Below are 23867 nucleotides of genomic sequence, written 5' to 3'. Positions count from 1 at the left end.
ATCCACATTTTTTTCAGATTTTTGGTTTGCAAAAATTGGAGACTTTTTGACTTTTCATCCCAATTTGAGAGGGGAAAATGGTTTTAAATGATAAATTCTGGCAGGACAGGAAAACTGTTTCCCACCAGCTCTAATTCAAAGAAAGGAACCAAAAGGCTTTGGCATAACAATAACCTCAAACAGGAAGATCCCAGTTCAGGATTGGCCACTGGATCTGGAGTGCGGCCTTTTCCAGGGACTCTGACCCTGAGCCCTGGGTACCAGCTTAGTCACTGACACCTTTCCAATGGATATCAGTGGGCTTTATGTCCGCCACTGGCCCTTTTTCCATGGACTTCAGCCGGCTTACGGCACTTTCCAGGTACTCTCTGAGAACCTGACTGACCCGGCAGTGCCCAGCCCTGCCTACTTCTTGTTCAGCCATGTGAGAGAATCCCTGGCCTGTTGATAATAGATACTAGGACAGCCGTGGCCATGAGGTGGGCCCATGATCTTCCTGATCCCAAATGATTATGCCCAGATGATTGTCATCTTATCCTAGCTAGCATGGCAGCAGAGAGACTGTTCTGCAATTGTTCTGTCTTGCCGCAACGGAGCTGGCCAAGGCTCTGGCTCAGGGAGGGACTGGGAGGTTGTCTCCAGTGTCATGTATTAAATAATTGCATAGTCCCCTTTGCATCACACCACAAATCCCTGTCTGCCAAGGGCAGCAGCGGGGTGCCATGAATCTCACCAGCGTGACCAACCTTCAGCTGCCACTTCCTTCCAGATGCTGCCTTCCTGCTCAGTGATGCCCACGTCACAGCCATGTTACAGTGCCTGGAGGCTGTGGAACAGAACAACCCCAGACTTCTGGCTCAGATTGACACGTCCATGGTGAGAAGAGCCCCTGCTTTGTGTCCGTCTCTCCTTGGTGAATGGTGACTCCCTCGCACAGTGTCTCACGCAGAGCGCACGCAGCCCCTTGGAGGAGGCTTTTACTCCTTGGCTGGGGTTCTTCGCAGAAGGGGCGAGAAGAGAAATGGGAAACAGCTGATTAGGAGCTGGCTTCTCTGCCAATGATGCCTGTGTGATGTTAAAGATGGGCTGCAGTGGGCATGGGGCTGTCTTTGTTTAATGGAGTTGGACATTCAGGGCACACACTGGGCCATGTCCTGTTTTGATTGGCTTCCAAGAGCCACATTTTAGTGGGGGGTGGTAGGAACCAGTCAATTCTCTGAAAAGAGCCTTGAAGTTCTAGGTGTGTGGGTTTCCTAGGGATTACAGGTGGAATGTGATGTGTGTTACATGTTCAAATCGGGGCATAGTAACAGGAACCAGGACTGCCACTGGGAGGACACCAATGGACTGAAGTATACAGTCTGTTGGGGAGAAGAAGCGTTCTGGAGCCAGGAGAGCTGGGTTTTATTTGTGCCTCTGCTGCCACTGACTTCCTTTGTGGCCTTGTGCTGGTCACTTCACCCCTTTGCTAGTTTCCCCATCTGTACAACAGGGTGAACAGGTCGTCTTCCCCCCTACCCCCCCGTGTTCTCTGCAGAGAGCTTTGAGGTCTCCAGATGAGAAGTCCTGGTGACTGTTTAATAAACTGTGGCTGTGTTCTCTCTGCTGGATGGAACAGCAGGATTGATGGCTGTGTGTGCGTCAGGTCCCTCCGCTGGCCCTGGATCATCACACTGAGAGCCTGGTAGTTTCCACATGGGAGCCTGCTGCTTAATTGAGAACAATGGGCTGGTTCCCTGTTTTACTATGGCTTTTTCACCCTATCGTAGAGAGCTGGCAGCATCCCACCTGACACCAGAGCTGCAGCTGTCCTCCCCGTTTAGTAACAGGCACTCATGCTGGGCACTCCTCGTTGATTCCTCTTTGACTCAACAGTTGTGGCTTTCAGGGCTCTGAGTCCACTTCCCTTTGTCACTTAACACTGTAGCTCTGGTTTATTAACAGTGCTGCATCTGTTCAGTTTCTCAGAAGGAGTGAGGCCCCATTGCCTGTGACGAAGAGTCAAAGCCTGACAGCCCTTCCTGGTTCTGTGTGTATCCCTCCTATGGACTATACACAACACAGGTACTTCGGATCCTTCTCCAGTCTGCACCAACCAGCCTCCACCAGCATGTCAGGTAATAGGAGTGGGGGTTCTGTGTTCCTGCTGCACGTGGGAAGCTCAGAATGTGACCCACTCTCTTTTATACAGGGTCTGTTTGCAGAGTGCATAGTTCAGGATCGATCTTTTCTCAAAAGCCAGGCCCTGCAGTCCTGTAATAACATGTGCGTGTCACTCAGGCTTCCTGAGCAATCCTACTGTAAACTACGGTAGTGTTGATTGGTTATGGGATTGACTAATATTGATAACCCCTTTTAAACTCTAGTGTTAGACAAAAGTCGGAGCTCCATGGCTCCTCCAGCATTTGAAACATTAGGGCTAACACCACCAGGTGGGGTTGCATCATTGTTGGAGATCTGAGAAGCATGGAGGGAACAAGGATCTCTCAGATAGAACAGCCCAATTAACATAACTGTGCATAGATTGCAATGGTTAGCGAAAACCACGTCCAGCCCCTACATTCCCAATAACAGTCGCTTCTCCTTCTGGAAGCCTGAAGAATGGTGGAGTGTCCGGCTCCTGTGGAGGGTCAGGAAACTGACCTCCAGCCATCTGCCAGCTTATACTGATAAGAAGTTATGCATATGCCCACCAAAACTTATTAATATGCATGAGGGTTAAAACCCCTTATGTCCATCTTTGGGACTGTCACCCTAATAATACTGGGGGACTTGTCACGTGATAGGCCACTTGGATAGTTCCTCTTTCAACTTAGTAACATTTATGTCCCCTTATCACCATAGTAACATGCAGTTATCTTAAGGAAATCTCTAACAGTTCACTTTGGCTACCAAGGGTCATCTCGTGGTGTCTACTGATCTCTTCTAGTCGGGATCATCCAAACTCAGCAGTTATTATTCAGAACCTCAGCATACAAACATAGACACAAGCTCAGCACATTTATTATTAACTTACTTATGCTAATGTATCTTTATAATATGGCTAATTTATCGTAAAGCCTAATTTGGCTAAGCTAAATATCTGACAGGCCTTAGTCCATAGGTTTCTTGCATTTCAACTTTAAATCTTAAGCTGGTTTTTTTTTTGTTTTTTTTTTACCTGTTACCTAGCAGGAATTAGTCTCTTATATTCTAGTGTTTTAATAGATTAATTTATTAACGATAAGTTACGCTCCTGTGGCCACACAGAGCCCTGCCTGTCCAAGCAATTGACAATAACACACCAGGGTGTGCATATGCATGCCAGGACTTCCCAAAAGTACCACAGAATAAATGGTAGGTTTTGTGCCTGGCCCTCTTGCACCAACCAACAACAGTAAACCAGCGTTCCTGTGTGTCCCAGCCTTCCTGAGCAACCCTGCAATAACACCCCAGTGCACTGGATGGAAATTAAGCTTCAGTGAGGACATGGGCCTTGGTTTTCAGCTTCCAACACATGCCTGGGAGACCAATGGGAGTGGTGGGGAGGAAGGGATTTTTAATAAAACCAGCGATCCCTTGGCCGGGCCTTCCTGCGCTGGGTTTGTTAGTGTGTTGAGCCAAGTGCTCGTTGCCCTCATCTGGGCTGTGGTGCACTTGTGTGTGACCTCTCCCTCCTGCCTCTGTCCAGACAGGAGACCAGCAAGCTCCTCCGTGTGCAGCAGCACGAGCCCGCCTCTGGAAAATGCCCTGTACAACGTATCCCTCTTGCTGCCTGAGGACAGGTCCCCTCAGGGCCCACCTGGCCTCCCCCGGCTCAGTGTTACCTCCCCCAGAGACTCCTTCTCTTCGGTCAGCGAGATGAGCACCAGCACCGTGACCAGCCAGAGCGAGGACCCCTGGGCGGGTAGCCAGGACGACGCCCAGAGCGACGCCAACGATGGGCCGGAGTATCTGGCTATTGGGAACCTGGGGCGACCGGGCCGGGCCTGTAGCAGCCAGAGCAGCACCAGCACTAATGCCACCAACAGCAACAAGAGCAGCAGCTCCAACCTGTTCTCATCCAGCAGCTCCCAGAAGCCGGAGTCCATCTCCTCCTTGGAGGACCAGGGTGCGAGCAGCGGCAGCAGGGGGATGAGCCTCTTGCGCAGGTCCAGCTTTTCAGAGGGGCAGACATCAACCCCCCAGGGGATCCTCAAGAGAAGCCATGCACGCTCGCACTCCGATACCAACGTGGCCTCTGGGAAAACTCCTGGTAATGGTGGGGCGGCATTTAGGGAGGGATTCGGTGGGTGGGACGTTGATCTCGGGGTGAGAGTTCAGTGGGCATCACCATCGGTTTTGTGCACCGTTAAGGGGTGATATGAGCACTGGGCGAGGAGGAAGGGAACGAGCTAATTAAAGGCCTTGCAATGTTCTCTTCCAGTGGAGCCTGGGGACCTGAAGTTAGCTGCTGGACTGGCCTTGGGCGATGCCTGGAATAGGCAAGGAGGGATTGCATGTGCAGCTAGCTGGGGAAGTCCGGCCTCTGCCCTTTGGCTTATCCATTGCACAGAGAGCTCTCTGCACTCCCAGAGACGGAGAGGGAAGCCTCCTACCTCCCCCAGCAGAGCTCTGGGACCCAGCCCTGAACGTCCAGCCTGCCTTGGTGTCTAGCTTCACTTCCCTTGGTCAGCTGGCAGAAGGTGTTGGCTTACCCATCTCTCTCTGCCTCGCTAAGACTATGGTGCTAGCCTAGCCGCTCCCAGAGGGACTCCCTGAACCTTCTCTCCAGGGTCTCATTCGGACTACAAATAGGGCCTGGCTGGGGACTGGGTCCCAGAATGCAGGGACAGCCCTGTGTTGTAACGGTAGAACCCTCGTCTCGTTCAGTTGGGAGAATAGACTGGGTGCATACGTTCCCTGAACAGCTCCCCATTGTGTGGGTGAGTGCTGGGCCTTTTGGGGCCTCTGTGGGTGGGTACTGGGAGGCCAGGCTGGTTCCCAAGGGGATGCCCCTTCAGGGCTGAGGTGCTGCCTTCAGGTAGAAAATGGGGCTCCTGTCTTGGTGAGTAACCAGTCTCTCTCTCTCTCTCTCTGTTTTCTCTTCTTTCCGTAATGCTCTCCTCTTCCTCCTTGCTGTCTGCCCAGGAGGCCTCAGGGATATCACCATTATAATAGAAGATCCAGTGGCAGGTTTGGGAGCCAGTAGACACCCCCTCATCAGTGATCATTGCACTGCGTTCAGGATTTCCATTATCACATTGGTGTCAACTTAGAAAAGCCTCTCCTTCCCCAAGTCGCTGATGGCTCCTTCCCCTCTCCTTCTCCAAGTCACTTTGAGGGAGCCCCAGGTTTATGCATGAGACCTAAATGAGGATCCCTGCTTGGTTTGAGGCCAACAACATGCTGGACCAGGAATTGCCCCTGGCTTCCCTGCATGGCACTGTGTGGCGTTTTCCGATAAGCCCCTGGATTGGCTCCTATCCTCTCCCCTTCGCTTTGGAAACCAGGCTAGATCGTACGCCTTGTGCGGGGCTAAGAGGTAGGGAGGGATGGCCCATACTGCTGAATAGCGTCCAGTGGAAGGATATCGGATTAGCCGAGCTGGGAGCAGCATTTCCTGGGGACGTGGTGCTCTCAGTACCAAGCACTCTGCTTACAGCTGTGGTGTAGTGCTCAGATCAGACACTTGAGTTCTATTCTGGGCTCGGATTTGCTGCATGAACTAGGAAAAGTTGTTTTATGACCTGACTTACACAGAGTTGCAGGTGCTCAGTATCTCGGCAAACCAGGCCACTCACCTGTATGCTTCGGGTCGCCTTCCCCTCCGTAAAATGGGGATAATTCCTTCTGGGACATAGGAAGGCTTGAACCGTTAATGTTTACAAAGCCCTGTGAGTTCCTTGGCTAGAAATACTGAGGATAGTATCCGAGCAGTCTGCAAAGGTGTCCCAGGTGGGGCATACTGGCAGATGCACCAGGCCGGGCCAGCTGTTCCCACGGAATCTCTGCAAGATTCTGTCCCCTCCCAACTTTGCTTGCTGCACCTCTTGCTCTCCATGGAGCTGGCAGGTTAAGGTGCCTGGCTGCTGTGGGCTCTCAGAAGACCTGCCTCAGCTTGCTGTTTAGTGGCGCTGCTTGTAGCGGGGTGGACACCGGCTTGGGCCCAGAGTGGTTTAAGACAGCCCTGGGAGAGGGCTGGGGCAGGGGAAGAGCTGGGCTGATTGGCAGAGCAGCTGCAGCTGGGGGCCACGCCCCAAACAGACCCAGCGGGCCTTATAAAAGCCAGGGAAGCCAGGAGCAGAAGAGCACTCTCTCTCTAGCTCTGAGAGGGAGGGACCTGGCTGCAGAGACCTGAATAGAGGACCTAGTTTGGAGCAGGGCTAGGGAAAGGCCAAGGGAGCCGGGGAGCTCTGGCCTAGGAAAGCCCCAGGCTGCAGGCCTGGGCAGGTCTATTAGGTACGGGGGTTGCAAGGGGCAGCCACGGGTAGGCAGAGGCAGCAGGTCCAAACCCAACCTTGCCTGTGATGAGTGGCTCATACTGCAGTCTGCCCCAGGGCGCGGGGTCTAGCTGGTGACTGGCAGGAGCCTATGACTGAGGCGAGGTAGGGATAGTGGGTGGGGGGTTCCCCTGGGAGGGGAGGACCCAGAACTGTGGGGTACTGCCAGGGGTCAGCACCCAGTGAAAGGGGCACCAGGGTCCTGGGAGGGACACGGGAGCCAGCAGCAAGGCGAGACACTGGCCTGAAGAGGGCGCTCCGGAGGCTGGTGAGCTAATTCCCAGAGATGAACCAGCAGGAGGCGCCACCGGTGAGTTGGCGTCCAGTTACGCTGCTGCTGCTCCGAGAACTGGCAGCCCCCCTTGGGTTTGGAGATCGGTTCCATGCACTGGGCCAGGCAGTGGCCCTGAGGCTGTTTCTGTGCCAGTTTTTGGAGGTTCTTTGCTCTGTGGTAGATGAGTTCTTGGAACCTTGTGCTTGAGCAGGGGTGGTCTGCTGAGTTCTCGGGATCTGCAATGAGATGTGGAGCTTCTTCCCCGAGAGCACTGGTTCAAACCCCATCCAGGTCAGGTCTGATCACCTGAAAGCTGTTTTGTGGCCTCAGGGAAATGATTTGGTCTCAGCCCAGTTCCTGGCAGCTACTTCCCAGCTGGCGCCGATCAGTCTCTGGAGACTGAGCTCCCTCACACCAGGGGTTAAAGTGTGCTTACCGGGCAGCATGGGGGGAGCTTGCCCAGCAGCTGCTTGTGCGGCAGTGCGAGCTGCTCTGCTGGTTGAGTTGACACCAGTGGTCCCTTCCGTGTTCCCAGTGCCTGGAGCTATTGCATGTTCCACATCACACATGTCAGTCCCATTGCTCTCCCCTGTTCCCTTGTGTGTGTGTTCAGTCATCATTTTCATGCCAGCAACAGCCGAGGGCTTCCGTTCTGAGATCAATCAGTCCTCAAGTCATTTGGTCTCTGCAGCAGCCCATCCAATCCCAGGGGCTGGCTCATGGTGCTGCAGCCTCCCACAGGTGTTCACGTCTGATTAGGCTGGCTAGAGGCAATCCCTCAAAGAGCTCTGCCCCTGTGAGGACGTGAATTGCTTCACATGTGTGTGCGGAGGGTGGGGCGCCGGGTGCACCACGTGTAGGTCACCTTCACATCCCTTCCGTGCTCTGCCAAGTGCAGCGGTCGGAGTCCTTAAGCCCTGGCTGCTGCAAAGTCAGGGACTCCAATGTGCATGGAAGACTCCATTCTCCCCAGCTATAATCAGAGGCTAGAGGGAGTTGGAGATCACCTCCTTCTGCTGATTTCCCCCCCCCCCCAACGTTGTCCTAGGCATCCTCCAGGACTGCAGAGTCCCCAGGATCCCATTGCTCTTACCCTGGTCACTCGCCCTGTGGCCCAGCAGGACCATCTGGGGGTTCCTCTCTGTCAGAGGGAGTGCTGCTGAAGGCTGGGAGGCGCAGTGTGCTCCAAACAGGCTCAGTTAATTTCCCAGCCCTGCCACCACAGGTGCAAGAGAGCAGGGCATCCTTTGTAGTTCTGCCCCTGTCCCCTGCCACATTAGCTGGCGGAACAAATGAACTCTGCACTTCCCAGGCTCTTGCACGCTGTCCCATTGACCCTCTCTGGCGGTCCTGTTGCGTGCTGGAGGAGCTGCCGATCCAAGGGAGGAGCAGCTCTTGGAGATGAATCCTGCCAAGCTGGTAATTGCTGCCTGTGGGTCTGCCAATTTGCATTTTAGCTGCCTGAAGTCCCTCGCCCCAGGACTGCCCCCTCCTGGAACTGACCTGGATACAGCATAGCTCTCTGCCCCCTTTCTCCCTGGAGACCAGCTGACTTAACTCTTTTCTCCCCACTTTTATTCCTTTTCTATTTTATATTTTTTTATGGTATGTTCTTGTGACGTCCCATTTGCTCCCTTCCACTGTGTCCCGGGGGGCTGGGGTTAATCACCCGGATGGACCCTTCTGCTATTGACGAGCATCTTTGCTCTTGTCTCTCTTAAAGAATCCCAGGGTGACGCCTCAAGGATGATGGGTCATGTCTCTGGTTCCACCCAGAGCAGCGAAGTGAGCACTCCCAGCTCCCTTTACATGGAGTACGGTGAGTTGAGCAGGGGGTGAGCAGAAAGGGTTAACCACCAATACGGCTGGGTTCGGGTGCTCAGTCCTTGTACGTTTGCGGGACAGCTTTTGACTGTGCACACGTGGGGATTTGCTCACGAGTGTGGTGTCTTGTGCGTGAGGCCAGTGCTCTGAAATCTCTGCGTCTCTCTAAATCTAAGAGTGGCTGGTAGGGGCTGGGGAGGAGAGTTGAGTGGCCCAAGGTAAGCAGCTGTGATCTCTCACTAGTAGGGATTAGGATGAGACTTTGGGATCAGCTGTCCCTCCGCAATCTGCCTACTGTGGGGATCTTGCCCCTTCCTCTGAATACTCTGAGGGTGGTCACTCTCGGGGGCTGGATGCTCGACTGGCTCCAGCCACGCATCATCTAGTCTGGCAGTACCTGTGTTAAGGCCAGTATGACGCCCCATGTCCCTGGGCTCCCTGGGGCCATGTAATGGAATCGTGCCTGCTCTGATCTCTGACTCTTTAGCATTGTGGGTTTGCAAAATGCCCCTGCTTCATTTGCTTCTCTTTTGCTTTCCTAGATGCTGGCCAGTACCTGAGTTCGGGGGAAGGGATGTTCCGAAGACCCTCGGAAGGACAGTCCCTAATCAGTTACCTGTCTGAGCAGGACTTCGGCAGCTGTGCAGACCTGGAGAAGGTAGGAGATAGCAGGGGAGTGATGCAGGGGGATATGTGTTCCTTGGTTGCTGGGTCAGTGACTCCGGTTCCACTGGCTAGCAGCCCTACCGAAAAGCCAATGTTAGTGCCGTAGCATTTCCAGCCTTAGAGCTGCGCAGAGAACTCGCCGGTCTACTTTCACACTTCAGTTTGCTCTTTGGTGTTGATCGCTCGGGGCTACCGTGCAGCGTGAGCTTATCGCAGCTTGCTGGGGCTCCCTCCGCTGCTGTCTTCCCTGAAGTCAGTCCGCTGTTTGCTCCAACCTTAGGCAGTTGGGAAGTGGTGGGGTTCAGGTGTAAGGATCACAGAGCGTTTTACCCTCCGAGTGCAGGTAAGGAACAGTGACGCTCCTCTCTATAAGCCCCATAATGTTCCCTGGCTGATGTGATCCTCTGCTGTTTAACTGTGCAGAGCCACAATCTGCAACTAGTGTTGAGTTGGGAAAAACCAAAGCCAGCTGCTCTCTTTGGGTGCTGTGTGACCCGCAGATGGTGGAACTTTGGAGAGTGGGGCTGTCACAGTGGCAGGGCTAGCTGCATCTCTATCCCCTTTCTCATTCCTGAGTGCACCCAGCTTCCGTCATGGGCCTCTAGCCCTCTCGCCTGTCCCAGGGAGGAATCCCCCTCTTAGCCTGGGACTCGCTCACAGGGCCCTGCATACACCAACTGCCCTGAAGGCCCAGCTGGGTTTCACGCCCTTGCCTTTCTTTGTGCTGGGCACCTGTGACCATGAGAGTGACCCCAGCCTCCTTAAGACCAAGTGTTTTTTCTTAGTTGGAATACAACATGAGAGGCAGAGAAAAGGATTTAAAAATACCCGACACACATCTGTCACCCCTAACGTCCTACCATCCTGTAATGGCGACCCAGGCAGGCCTAGCTTCTTCAGACACCCTTCCAGCTTCATGTGTCCGAGTGTGTCTCGGTCTGGATTTTCCCTTTGCCCCCGAGAGAGTCCTTTGAAAGCCAGCCAGGACTCTTTGTTCTCCAGTAGGCTTCTCTCTGCGTTGGTGGGCTTGGGTCCCCAGTCAGACCGCTCCCATGAGCTATGGGGGTCGAGCCAGAGTTGTCAGAGAGAATAGTTCTGGCATCATCCCTCAAGAACTCTGAAGTGGGGTCTGATAGGTGACCATCTTGAGCTGTCTCCTTCCTGTCTGGATCCAGCCGGTCTCCTAGCACAGTGGTTCTCAAGAGTATTGGATCGCGCCCCCGCCTTCTTTGTGTGTGTAATAGTTTACCCCCCCCGCCCGGCACACCAGTACATATACCAATTAAAAAAAAAAAAAATCAACATGCAGCTCTCAGTAAATATTACGAACAGCGAGGCATTGATTGAAACCGCGCCAGTGATTCACTGTGAGAGGAGCAAAAGCAAAGCTGATTGAGATCGATGGTCACAATTAAATACATGCACCGTACAGTCAGCCGCGACTTGTATAATGCTGTGCAAGCGTAACCGAAATCCGTCCAAATGCATCGTGCCATCCAGAATCAAATGCATGGCACCATCTGAGGACCTGACCTGTCTGGAGGAATCCACTTTGCTAGTTATTTGTTGCTGTGGGTAAAATGTTCAGAGTAAGGTGTTTTGGGGGTTTTTTTTTTTGGTCCCCTAAAGCTTCTCACGCTCCCCCAAAATACATTCCGTGCCCCCAGAGCGGGGCCTGCCCCCCAGTTTGAGAACCTCTGTCCTAGTAAGAAGCACTCAGAAAACACCAGGTGAAGGCAGAGTATTACAACAGGGCACTCCATGTGCACAGGGCTATGGACTCAAGAAGGCTTCTGGCCTGACTGGAGGGGATGGATTCCTTGGGTTCATTAGGAAGTGAAGTCAGAGGTGCCAACTTTCCAATGTGCTTGTGGGGTGCTCAACCCCTGGCTCTGCCCCAGGTCCCGCCCCCAATACACCCCTTCCCCCAATGCCCCGCCCTACCTCTTCCTGCCCTCTCCCTCCTCCAAGTGCGCCATGCCCTTGCTCCTCCCCCCTCGCGACTCCTGCATGCCATGAAACAGCTGATCGTGGTGGGCAGGAGGCACTGGGAGGGGGGGGGGAGGCGCTAATTGGTGGGGCCCGCCGGAGGTGCTGGGGGGGCTGTTAGGGGGGCTCCCGGTGGGTGCTCAGCATCCACTATATTTTCCCCCCATGGGTGCTCCAACCCTGGAGCATCCATGGAGTCGGCGCCTATTAGAGAAGTCTTCCTCTACTGTGGGAAATCCCAGATAGCCTTCTCTACAGGTAGGTTCTCTACTGTGGGGTGTAGGGGATGTTGTAATGCTGCATTGCGGAGAACCTCAACTTCCCGGCTCTCTTGCAATGGTTTGGCCTCTGCCTCCCAGGAAAACGCTCACTTCAGCATCTCTGAATCACTGATCGCTGCCATCGAGCTGATGAAATGCAATGTGATGAACCGGCGGCTGGAGGAGGAGGAAGAGGAGAGTGATAAGGAGATCCAGGAGCTCAAGCAGAAGATTCGCATCCGGCGCCAGCAGATCCGCAAGAAACACGTGCTCCCTGCCTACCGGGAGGTGGGCTCAGACAGTGAGTGCTGCTTTGGGGGCCAGGCTGGGGAGAGCAGGGGCTCGTTACACCATCGCAGGGACAGACAGGAATCAGGCACCAGGGGGCTGTGAGAATTCACATTACACTAGCTCTGAATAGATGGTGACTCTAGTGTGGAGGGCTTGCTGTCACTGGGTCTGTCTGGGTATTTATCATGTACACACCATGGTGGTGTCAAAGTGTAGGACATAGCTTAATTCTGGGTCCGTGCTGGCACCCCCGTCACCCAGCACTACCCGCCCTAGCCAACTCCTCTGTCAGTCCTCAGTGTCGCACTTAAATTACCTCTGCTGACTTTGGGGCTCTCTCAGACCTTCTGCCTTTTACCCCTCCAGGCTTCGTGGCTACAGACAGCGAGTCCCAGTTCAGCTCCCGTGACTCCATGTGGCTGTCTGACTCAGGCTCAGCGGAGGACGTGGAGGAGTACGAGATAAGAGGTAAGATGGGGCAGCTGTACCAGATGGAGATTTGGGGCCAATCTCCTCCTTGGGGTAACTGTGCTGAAGTCAGTGGGGAGGAGCACGTCCCTTTGCATTTAGAGATTGCCATTCTCGAGTAACGCTGAACTGTGAGTTGAGCTGGGACCCCAGATTCCACCCCTGGACTGCAGTAAACTGATTCCCTTTGGGTAGGTGGGCTTGTGCGCACATAAAGGCTGAAGGATTTGCCTCTGGGAGCTCTATTAGCGTCTTAACAAGCCCCTCGTTTGCTGTGTCGCTGGCTTCCTATGAGAGATCCCTTTCATGGGTAAAATCCTCCGGGCTGGGAACGGTCAGGCTGAGGTTGGGGAGCTAAAGGATTTGAATGCCCACCTGTGCTGTCCTGCTCTTCCCACTCGACCCAGCCACGGACTGGACGAGTCAGTCTGGGGACTGTCTGCTACCGTTCTTAAACTCTGTCTTTCTGTAGCAGGGGCAATGGGCTGTGTACAGACCCTGACCTCCAAGGTACTTTGCCCACACACAGTCAGGCTGGCTCCCATGGCCCAGAGTGCTCCCTGCAGGACACAGGCGCCGACTTCCCCTCTAGCTGGGGGGTGTTCGACCCCGCCCTCCCCCCAACCCCACTCACTGCCCCCACTCCACCCCTTCCCCCAAGTCGCTGCCGCTGCTCTGTCCTGTCCCGCCTTTTCCCTGCCTCCTCCCCTGAGTGCGCCCCGTCCCCACTCCTCCCCCTCCCTCCCGGAGATTCCTACACACCGCAAAACAGCTGTTGGCGGCGGGGAGGAGTTGTTTCGCGGGGCTGCCAGCAGGTGAGAGGCACTGGGAGGTGGGGGGAGCTTGGCTGCCGGTGGGTGCTGCTGAGCAGCACAATTTTTCTCTCCATGGGTGTTCCAGGGCTGGAGCACCCACAGTCAGTGCCTATTCTGCAGGAGAGCTGGCCTTGAACCCTGTCCCTCACCTCCCTCCTGCACTGGTCAGGATAGACACTCCTTGTTGCTCAGCAGTGCCCCTTCTGGCTGACTTTAAAGGTGCATTAACCAAGCACTCTCCAGTCTTCACCTGGGACAATGGTGGATGGACTGGGAGGTTCAAAGACCCCTGCGATGGACACCCTCCATCTTCCTGCTCCTCTCTTCATGGGTGTGAATAGCATAACCCCGGTTTGGCCCCCTGCAGCTCAGAGGTTTGACTTGATATTGCAGTCCGAGGAGGGTGTTTGAATGCTGTCCCTGGATGTCTCCCAAAGGGTGCCAGCAGGCTCTGCTCTCTTGTCTCTGTGTTGATACCCTTTTTCTATGGCCGGGCCGAGCACTGAAGCGAAATGTTTTGTCATCACCATATTATGCAGATGGTAACGATGGATCTAACCTGATTCAAATGTCCAAGAACGGCCTGTCCGTGTCAATGGCTTCCTTGTTTTCAGGTAGTAGCCCAGAGCGCACTGCGCCGCGTGCGTGTCTGTGTGTGTGTGCGCTTGTCCGTGGGCCTCGCCTGGGCCCGTCATGGGCCCACAGGGCGAACAGAGGCTCAAAAGCTGCGGCTAAAACTGAGTTCACGCTGCAACAAGCCGGTAGGCTGCAGCCCGGACACCAAACCACCAGCCCCCAGCTCAATCCACCAGCTACTGTGCTTTTGCTATTTCCCGTCCCAGGGCTCTGTACAGGTGGCTGGCTCCTTGTCAGCTGCTCTCTAGAATTTCTCTGCACGCTCTCCATGCAAGGGCCTCTGGGAACAATCAATAATGTCATCTGAGCGGGAAAGGGAAAGGAGCTGGCGATGCATGTAGTGGATGGCAGACAAGTGGGAAAAATGTAGCAAAGGTCTCAGTTGCTTGGCTGCTTGCCCAGGCTCTGTGTTGCCACCTTACGATGTACCTAGAACATCAACAGAGGTGTGTCTGGCCTGGCAAGTGAAACAGCAGAGCAGTGGTTCAGTTTAAAAGTGCTGCAGCCATTAAAGGTAAAGCACTGGCCACATAACTACTGTAACCCGAGAGAGGAGACTAGAACACTCTACTGCATAGAGACTAGCTGTCCTTTAAAATGTAGCTTCCCTACAGCTCCCAGCCCGCTGCGATTCCAAGACAATAGCTCTGTTGATCAGAGGTGTTAAAAGCCTTCTCTAGGGACGCAGGCGCCAAGGCGCCAGACTCTTCATGCGCTGGGGCCTTGCTTTTAAAGTGACGGTACTATCCCAAGAGCTTTTCTCCGCCAATGTAGCACTAGTGAAAGGCTGACACCCTCTGTAGCCTTGAACTGTGGTATGCAACCTATCATTTAAATCCGCTTCTGTACCAGATGACTGGAGAATAGCTAATGTGACGCCAGTTTTTTAAAAAGGCTCCAGAGGTGATCCTGGCAATTACAGGCCGGTAAGCCTGACTTCAGTACCAGGAAAACTGGTTGAAACTATAGTAAAGAACTTAATTGTCAGACACAGATGAACATGATTTGTTGGGGAAGAGTCAACATGGCTTTTGTAAAGGGAAATCATGCCTCACCAATCTACTAGAATACTTTGGGGGTGTCAAAAAGCATGTGGACAAGGGGGATCCAGTGTGTATAGCGTACTTAGATCTTCAGAAAGTCTTTGACAAGGTCCCTCACCAAAGGCTCTTAAGCAAAGTAAGCAGTCCTGGGATAAGAGGGAAGGTTCTCTCGTGGATTGGTAACTGGTTAAAAGATAGGAAACAAAGGATAGGAATAAATGGTCTGTTTTCAGAATGGAGAGAGGTAAATAGTAGTGTCCCCCAGGGGTCTGTACTGGGTTCAGTACTATTCAACGTATTCATAAATGATTTGGAAAAAGGGGTAAACAGTGAGGTGGCAAAATTTGCAGATGATACAAAACTACCAAGAAAGTTAAGTCCAAAGCAGACTGTGAAGAGCTACAAAAGGATCTCACAAAACTGGGTGATTGGGCAACAAAATGGCAGATTAAATTCAATGCTGATAAATGCAAAGTAATGCACATTGGAAAGCATAATCCCAACTACACGTATAAAATGATGGGGTCTAAATTAGCTGTTACCACTCGAGAGAGATCTTGGAGTCATTATGGATAGTTCTCTGAAAACATCCACTCAATGTGCAGCAGCAGTCAAAAAAGGTGAACAGAATGCTGGGACTCATTAAGAAAGGGATAGAATCATTAAGAAAGGGATATTGTCTCTCTGTAAATCCATACTATTCCCACATCTTGAACACTGCATGCAGATTTGGTCGCCCCATCTCAAAAAAGAGGCATTTTGGGTGGCAGTGTCCAAAGCATGTCATATTTGAATAGGAAACACCTAGGTTGGAAGATACCGTATTTGGAGTGGGGAGAGAGGGCAGAGGGGTCCTAGTTCTGGCACCTCAGCCTGCTGGGGAGGTGGGGTTCAGATTTGAATCCTCCCGCGAGATGCCTGCTGTACGCTGCTCACCCTCGCTGCATGTGCTCGCCCTACAATGCTCAGACAATGCTGAATGTGTGCGCCCCCTGTTTGCTTGGGTCTGTTTTAGCCTGGGATCTCTGAGCCATTCCATAAGGACCGAGAGAGGCTGGTTTCCTCTCCCATTCGGGCAGCAATTTTGCTGTGTGGGGAGGCCACTTCCTCTCTCTCTGTAGCTGCAAACCTTCGGTTGTACCAGGTTGTAGATAACATGGGTTTCCTAGTCCTGAGTGCACCTGCTGCTTGCAGCGGGTATCAGACTGGTAACTGCCTGGTGCTAAAGGTCTGACTCCCACTTATGGCTAATCCTCTATCCCGGACTCTCTGTTGACTCAAGTCCAGAAAGATACTTGAAGGAGACACTTACGATTTAGCCCAGCATTTAACACCTCTTGAGATGCACTCCTGTTTCTTAGGTTGTGAGTATTTGTGATCAGGGCCTTTGTTGTCGTACCCTCTGGTTATACAAACAACTGTCCTGATCCTTTGGAAAGCCTCACACCCTTTCCCTTCCCAAGGACTGTCCCATGGAGAATCCCACCTTCCCTGCTGAAAAGATTCCAGTGCTGGTCACTCTTGAGTTTCCCTACCAGGATGTGCTGCCCCTCTGCTGTGCCTCCCTGCTCCCTCCTTCAGAGCCGGGACTGAAACTGACGAGTCCGGCAGCAATCAGCAAGCAGCTCCCATATTTCAGTATCCAGCCTAATGGGGGAAGAGGAGTTGAGAGCCGAACCAACAACTACACACCCATTAACCAGACCCAGCTGCCTCTCTAGGTCTCCTCTTACCCTCCTCGATGGGGTCCCTATGGATTTTGCGGGTTGGCCTCTTTCCTGCCTTGATCTATGATATTTTCTCCCCTTTTCTGTAAATTCTTTGGTGTTAAAACTCAAGTTTCCACCCATAGGGCAGTCCAAGCCTCCCTAGCCAAGTCATGCCTCATGCGGCTCGTGGGCTTGGCAGGACAATACAGACAGGAGATGCAGAAGTCAACATTGTTTTTAAGGCTGACTTGGGTTTCCAGGGATAACGGGACCAAATCCAGTCTGGGTGTAAGCAGGATTATTCTCATGACTGGTGGGAATCGTACCCATTTACCTTAGGGCTGAATTTGATCTTTAGTGTCAAGATGTTTCACCAGCCCCCTTCTTGGGGCTGGGGGCAAACCCCAGAGGAGTTCTGCTGCATTCACTTCCCAGTTCAGTGTAACCCCGCAAAGCTGCGAAAGCAAGGAGACTGAATTGCTGAGTGGCTGTGTCGGGAGAGACACTGCGTCTAGTGACCACGTTCCACCATGTTTAAACACTCTTGTATGGTGGCAGCCAGACCAGCTCCTAGAATTCTTTGAGCACGTGAACTGAACCTTGAATAAAAGAGAACCGTGGTCATCATTATTATGGGCTCTCAGCTCGTCTTTGACAAAGTCCCTCACTAGAGAAGGTCCGGGGATGAGCAGCGAAATGCCACCATAGATCAGGACTGGCATATGGACAGATAGCAAAAAGTAGGGATAAGTGGTCAACTGTTATCCTGGCCAAGGGTTAGCTGTGGTGTAGCCCAGCCCAGCTATGGGTCCATGGTCAGTATTTATTAGAAATCTGGAAGAGGGCAGTGTGAGCAGTGTGGTAGCAATATGCACAGATGCTACACCTGGATTTAAGTTCCTCCCCTGTAGGGAGGAAACTGATCCTTCTTTGTGGCCTGTTTGATCCTGGGTGCCTCAGCAGAGGGTGGCCAGCAAGGCTGCTGACCACTGCCACGTGGTTCTTTTGACATTGACCTGTGTCCACTGGGAGATGAACTCAGGCCTCCAACTCACGCCAATGGGCTGCTGACAAGCCATCGGCGTACAATCCGGGCTGGATTTGAACCAGAACAATAGCAGTGAATGGCCTGTGTCCCATCGCCAGTCCCTTGCAGTGTTAATGCTGTTCAAAAAACCTAATAAGCTACTAAATTTCATAACTAACGCCAGTGTCCTGCCCTTCTAGCCCCAAGTTTGTATGTGTGTGGATTTCTCTAAGTTCTGTAATCGCTGGTAGCTAGTGTGTGCCCTGTACAGACCGTAACATTTCCACTCTAACCCCACTGTAGTTTCATCTCACAGCCACAGGTTCTTCTCTCTCCCCGGTAGATTGACCAGGTGACTTTCTAGCTGCTGCTTATTGTCCCTGGTAGAAATAGGTGCTGTAGCTCACATGCTTTTACAACCGTGTGATGGTTTTTAATGCAAAACTACTTAGCCTTTGTTTAAAATAGGAGTAACTCTCTGCTCCGCCCTCTCTGTTCTTGATGCAGATGCGGACATCAGGCGGGATGCAGCGTCTAGCAGGAAGTCTTTCCTCTCCTCGGAATCCATGTACGTCCCATCCATTCCCGTCCATCTCCCCCCCCCCCCCCCAGAGTGTGAGCCTTTGATCCTCGCCTGGGCTCAGTATGCTCAGCTTTGGGGACAGTCCTGTGGGGAAGCTGGGCAAATGGAAACTTAAGTTGAATGCTGAGGGGTTTGGGAATCCCTGCATGAGGGACCGATCCTGCATGGGTTGGGCATGAATTAGATTCTACACGAATAGGCCTCTTCTGCCACTGACTCCTCTATAAGCTAATGGTTAGCGGAAGGAGAAGGGGCTGAGAACAGGAACCACAGTGAATTAGGAAAGCAGCCCAAGGTGATGGGGACACATACATTCCCCACCAGGCTCCCAGTCAGACCTGAGATTCACCCCAATCTCCCACCACACCATTCCTGTCGTCTTACTTGAAGTCCTGTGTTGCAGTCACCATCCTTACAACTAGGAGCTGGACAGGACTCCCCATCAATGCTACTCCTAAACTGGCCAGAGGAGGCACTATTGAGTGGCTGAAGGCATTCCTCCTCCCTAGGAGACTGAGCAATCTGCTGCCTCATTACTATTCCCAGCTGAGGTGGAGGATGGGTCATCACAGTCCCTTGGAAATCTCTTTGGTCTGTTAATCTCTGGCAGCTTTCCAGAGGGCTGGTGGCAGGGCCCCCTCTGACTGTCAGATGCCAAGTAAAACTAGGCCCTGCTGGCAAAGATCACGTCACTTTATACTGTGTGTTCTCCCATGTCTTGTCCGGATTCCAACTTCGTTCGTTCCATTCCACCTCCCAACTCCCCTGCAGTTTCTTTGATGCCCTGTCCCAAATTGCTGGGCCCTGTGTGCGTCCCACCCCAGAGGTAGCAGCGTGGGACAAGTGATTCCTGTATGTAGTTTGAGACAATATCTTCCAAGAGGAGTCGTCATTGTTAGTGCAGACTCTCACAAGTGGGGCTGGGAGGGTCACCAGTCAGAAGACCCAGGCTTTGATCTCCTTTGCACCCTGGCTGGGGGTGGGGGGTTATGCCCCGTCTGTTGTGGTGCTGATCGTCCTCTCTTGCTGTGCAGATCCCACTCCTTCCTCCATTCGAACTCAGCGGAGGCTGTGGCCATGGGCCTGCTGAAGCAGTTTGAAGGGATGCAGCTCCCAGCCGCTTCTGAACTGGACTGGCTAGTCCCAGAGCAGGATGCCCCTCAGAAGGTAGGTGTGTGGGGAGGGGCCTCGCTGGGGCAGTCGCACTGATGCATAGAGGGCGCTGTTTGGGTGTGCAAGGACGGAAGCTGGATGTGAAATCAAGGGGATTCGTTTAAGTCTAGAGGGCAGAGAACCCACTGCCTCCACCAGCGAGGGAATCCTTTGCACGAAGCTCATATCTGGTGCTTTCTGCCAGTCCTGAATGCAGGGCTGCAGCCGGTCTCCACCTCGCCATGGCTGTAAAAGAGGAGGGAAGGCACTGATTACGTCCCTCACGTACTCCCAGAGCTGCGTCCCTTCCACACAGTTGGCTGCAGTGCTGCCAGGCGGGTGCCTTGCACTCTGCTGGCTCCTGTTGTCCTTGTATATGAACAGGGAGAGCAGGAGGACAGGGATGGTGGGGAAGATCTAGGGACCAGCCAAGGATCAGCACCTGGAAGCAGCACAGAGTCAAGAGCAGTGGCCCTCGGCCTTCACCAGCAGCCCAGGGGTGTTGCCCACACAGCGCCTTGACGGGTTGTTTGCTGTTGGTTTGCAGGGCCCGAGACGGTCTCTCAAAAAGCTCTTTAAGCGCTGCCAGTGGTATAAGAAAAGGCAGCTCTCCAAAAAGCTCCGGCGGGTACGTTGGGAGTGGAGAGCCTGCGTGTGCGTGGGGCGCAAGTCACTGAGTGTACTAACCGCTGGGACGAACCCCTCCCCCCCCATGTGGCATGGGGCAGCATGGCTGTGGCTGCCCCACGGTGGGGTGACGCGTGGCTCGGTGTGGGGCGTGGGAAACTCAGCTGATCGTGGAGTTTGTTGTTGTCGCTGTTTGAACCCTCCGCTGGGACCGGCTAGAGGACGTGTTAGAAAGCGAGCGATCTCCATGCTAACCGCAGTGGCAGCTAGAGCCCCTACAGCATGGGCAGGTGCTGTGCAAACTTTCTCATGTAGCCAGGGCCGGATTAACCTTCTGTGGGCCCGGTGCCAAACATGTTTGTGGACCCCCATGGGGGCAATGGAGCCTGGCCTGGGGAGGTCAGTCCCCGGAGCGAGAGGCCAGCCAGAGGCAATGGGGCATGGCATGGCAGGGGCGGCCCCGCTCCACCCAATGCAAGGGCACTATTGACAAACCGGCAGTTGCTAGATGCACAGTGGCCTGCCCAGCCCTGTGCTGCCAGCATGCCCCTTCCCCTCGGGGGCAGGCCCGTGCCAAGCCACACAGCCCCCCCACCCAACACCCCCGACTCCCTCTGGCCAGAGCCACCCCGGACCCACTATGCCCAGCGCCCCGCCAGACCCATCCACAAATGCACAGTGCCCTACACAACACCAGCCCGCCCACAGCCCCACTCCCTACTGCCCCAACACACAGATCTTCCCTGCCCCTTCACAGCCCAGCACTCCCCCCCCCCAACCCACTCTCCCACACCCTGCCTCCCGACTGCACTCACCGGCCTGCTGGGAGGTGACGGTCTGCCGGGCTGAGCCAGCAGTGCAGCCAGGGCTGGTCCCAGGGCTGGAAATCGCTCCGTCCCTTCGGGAGTGGCGCGATCAGCCAGGCCAGGGCCTGCCCCAGCCAGGCTCCCTCAAGATGCACTTGTCTAGAGGGGCCCAGCAAAGCCCTCCATATTGGCTTTCTGCCCCACCCCTGCCACCTGGCTGAGACTGGCCAGGCTTCTGCACCAGTTTCAATCAGCTGAGCTCCAGGGAGATAGGTGGGGCCACACAAGTGGTGGGAAGCAGAGACTGCCCGGAGCCAGAGGTGCACTGGGGTCCAGCCAGGGGGCTGAGAGGAGCAAGGGGTGGGGCCGGAGGGCAGAGAGGAGAACTTGGCCGGCCAGCGAGCAGGTCAAGAGGAGCAAGTGGTGGGTGGGGGAAGCCAGTGGGGTCTTGGGGCTCAGTGGAAGCGGAGCAGGCTGGGGCCCCTTCTGAGCATGGGCCCGGCTCCATGGAGCCACTGGAACCATTGTAAACCCGGCACCGCATGTAGCCCCTCAGTCTTGACCCCCAGCCTCTCCCATTCTGGGCTCCCCATATCCAGCTCTGCCCAGGCCCCTCAATCCCAACCCACAGGCTGTCACTATTCTAGTGCCTAGGCCTCTGCTGAGGTAGACGCTGCCAGTCCTGCCAAACCGCTCCGTTGTGGGGTACTGGAGTTGATCTCCAACTGAGTGCCAGCGGGGCCCCGTGACGGGAGTAGAGGGGGTTTCGGGGGCGTTCTAAGAACCCCGCAGCACTGTGTGTGGTGTAAATGGCAGGTCTGTATGCACTAGTGCTGCCCCACGGAGCTGGTGTGGGTGAACCGCAGGCTTACACAGAATCCCCGCTGTGTCACGGATCGCTGCCCTGCCACCCCCAAGCCGAGCAGTGGTCCTGCTGGGCAGCAGTGCATTGTGGGGTTTGACTTTCTGACTACTCATAAAGACTGGCCCCCAGCCACTGGCCCCAGCACAGTCTTGTCCGCCTGAGCCAGGAGGTTTACTGTCACCTGCTTGGTTTTCTCTAACTCCGGGTGGCTTGTGGGGCATGTTCTGTTGTCCTTGTGCTGCAGGGCTCCTGTCCTCTGGCTGGTGTGGTTCTGCTCTCTAGTTCCCAAGCAAGTCCCCTTGGGGGTGCAGCTGAAGAGCCGTCCCTGATGTCCGTCTAATCAATCCGTCACGGGGCAGAGGCCATCTCAGCTACTGCGCTCCGGGTCATCACCGGGCTCACCCAGACTGCTCAGGGGGTCGAGTAGCCAGTCTGCTCCCCTCCGCTGCACTCAACAAAGGCTGCGGCAGCTTGAGAGTGGCCAAGTCAAAGCTGGGCCTAGAGCCCCAGAGCATAGAGCCCAGTCAGTCACGGTGCTACTGCCCACGGCCATCTCTGCTAGCACATGACTTCATCCTGCCCTGGCAGGGATCTAGGGGCTCCGTATCCCCAATGACCCCAGCTCTGCTCCCCCTGGCTTTGAAGGTCACCCCAGAGCCCGCTGCCTTCCCCGGGCTGAGGGTGGTTCTCTGGGGTGCTATGCAGCCTGGAAGCTGCCCTGTTCTCCCTCATAACTGTTTCTGTCCCCGCGTGAGCTCTGCCCCTGTCAGACCTGCTCGGCCCTTACAAACCCAGGTGTGATCCTCATCCTGGAGACCTGACGCCTCTGGTACCCCCTGGAGTGGCTGCTGCCTCCCCTCTGGGGTGTCCTTCTCTTTGGGACAAGTGCAGAGTTTCATGCTTTGTGGAATGTAGCCTATGCCCCAGTGAACCCCCAGCACTGACATGCCGGCTGCTCACTTCGGTGAGAGCCCATGAAGCGTGCCCTGCTCACAGAGAGGCTGGAGCGGCGCCCCATAATGGTCTGGGGACAACCTTGCAGCATGGGGGATACAGAGAGACTTGGGGTGATGGGAAGCGTGTGGAGGAGAGTAGGGAGGGGAGGTCCAGCCAGGGTGAAAGCGCCAGGCTGAGCACAGAGCACTGCACCCCCGCCGCCACCGTAGAGGCTCTCGGCACTTCTGAAGAAGGGGTACCAGGCCTCCGGACATGCAGGGAGAGCAAGCATGCTACTGTACGTGCCGTGATAGCCCAGCAGCAGAGCACTCGGATTGGACGGGAATTGTTCTCCAGCTCCCCTGGGAGTCCTACGATTCCTGGGGGTGGGGTGGGGGTGCGGGACAAGCACACAGGCAGTTTCCCCAGGGATGGCGCTGGAGTTGCCCAGCAGGGCAGACCGGCGTAGGCCTCTGCAGTAAAGTCCGGAGTCTGACCCTCTCACCTGCCTCTTGCAGCTCCTGCCAATTCCGGACTCTCTGCCCATCTCGCCTGACGACGGAGAGCACGCCGACATCTACAAGCTCCGAATCCGGGTCCGCGGGAACCTGGAGTGGGCTCCCCCTCGGCCGCAGATCATCTTCAATATTCACCCAGCCCCAACGTAAGGAGCTGCGTGGGCTGCCCTGGGGCTGCCCATCCCCTCTGGTCCCACAGAGGCTCTCCATGCCCCTAAGATCCCTCTCTCTGCTTCTCCTCTTCCCACCCCGATTCTGCATCCTTCCAGCTGGGTAGGCTTGGACGAGTCACTCCATTCACAGCTCAGTAGCTCCACTTCAGCCATCTGGATGGGCTGCTGCTCCTGCCGTGAGATGACGTCTCTGCCCCCCTCCAAGCTCCTGTTGTTTCAGACCTGGACTGGGAATTGAGCCCTGCTTGGTGCGATATTAACCACTAGGCCTCCAAGCCTGGCGCTGTGTGTGTGTTAAATGAGACCTGCCCTTCCCCTTTTGTCACTGTGCACTCACTGCTCTGTGATAGAATTACTGTAGGACCTCCAAAAACACACCAACAGTGCAAAACGCCCCCAAGCACTGCTGTTCCAGGGCCCTGTGTGTCCAGCCCCCCTCTGGTGGTGTTCAGGGTACATGGCACTGAAAGGACATTTGCGACCCACATTCCTGGCTGCACTTACAATAGATCCCCTGCCTGCGTCATAGCGGGGGCATGAGAGGGGCCCCCCTGCCCTGCTGAGCTGTTGTCCGTATGTGCATTGCCAAGGAGATGTCACTACTCCCTGGCACTTGTCGCTGATGCCTGCACCCCGGTGCCAACTGCTGTTCCTTTGCCTGGCAGCTGCCTTGTGCTCTTGGCTGGTGTTGAGTGACTGGCTGCCGACACCTCGCTCATCAGCTGAGGGGCGTGCGGGGAGCGT

At 54.7% G+C, this 23867-nt stretch overlaps 1 protein-coding gene across 3 annotated transcripts in view; it reads left to right on the top strand.

Moving 5' to 3' along the window:
* The window catches only part of RUBCN (rubicon autophagy regulator), a 66857-nt gene that overhangs the window by 29880 nt on the left and 13110 nt on the right, over positions 1-23867 (top strand). For 2 of the 3 annotated variants that reach the window (XM_084639729.1, XM_084639727.1), the window contains exons 5-15: positions 770-876; positions 1961-2117; positions 3671-4234; positions 5110-5154; positions 8459-8554; positions 9102-9217; positions 11574-11775; positions 12132-12233; positions 17971-18031; positions 19081-19213; positions 22951-23096. In XM_084639729.1, the coding sequence (XP_084495855.1) occupies positions 770-876; positions 1961-2117; positions 3671-4234; positions 5110-5154; positions 8459-8554; positions 9102-9217; positions 11574-11775; positions 12132-12233; positions 17971-18031; positions 19081-19213; positions 22951-23096 (1729 nt within the window). The remainder of the gene's footprint in view (positions 1-769; positions 877-1960; positions 2118-3670; positions 4235-5109; positions 5155-8458; positions 8555-9101; positions 9218-11573; positions 11776-12131; positions 12234-17970; positions 18032-19080; positions 19214-22950; positions 23097-23867) is intronic. The other variant, XM_084639728.1, reaches the window with a different exon arrangement.

The sequence above is a fragment of the Lepidochelys olivacea genome (assembly GCF_965140295.1).
Source record: "Lepidochelys olivacea isolate rLepOli2 genome assembly, chromosome: 9".
Classification (NCBI taxonomy): domain Eukaryota; kingdom Metazoa; phylum Chordata; order Testudines; family Cheloniidae; genus Lepidochelys; species Lepidochelys olivacea.
This window is presented reverse-complemented; position numbering and strand designations above follow the sequence as displayed.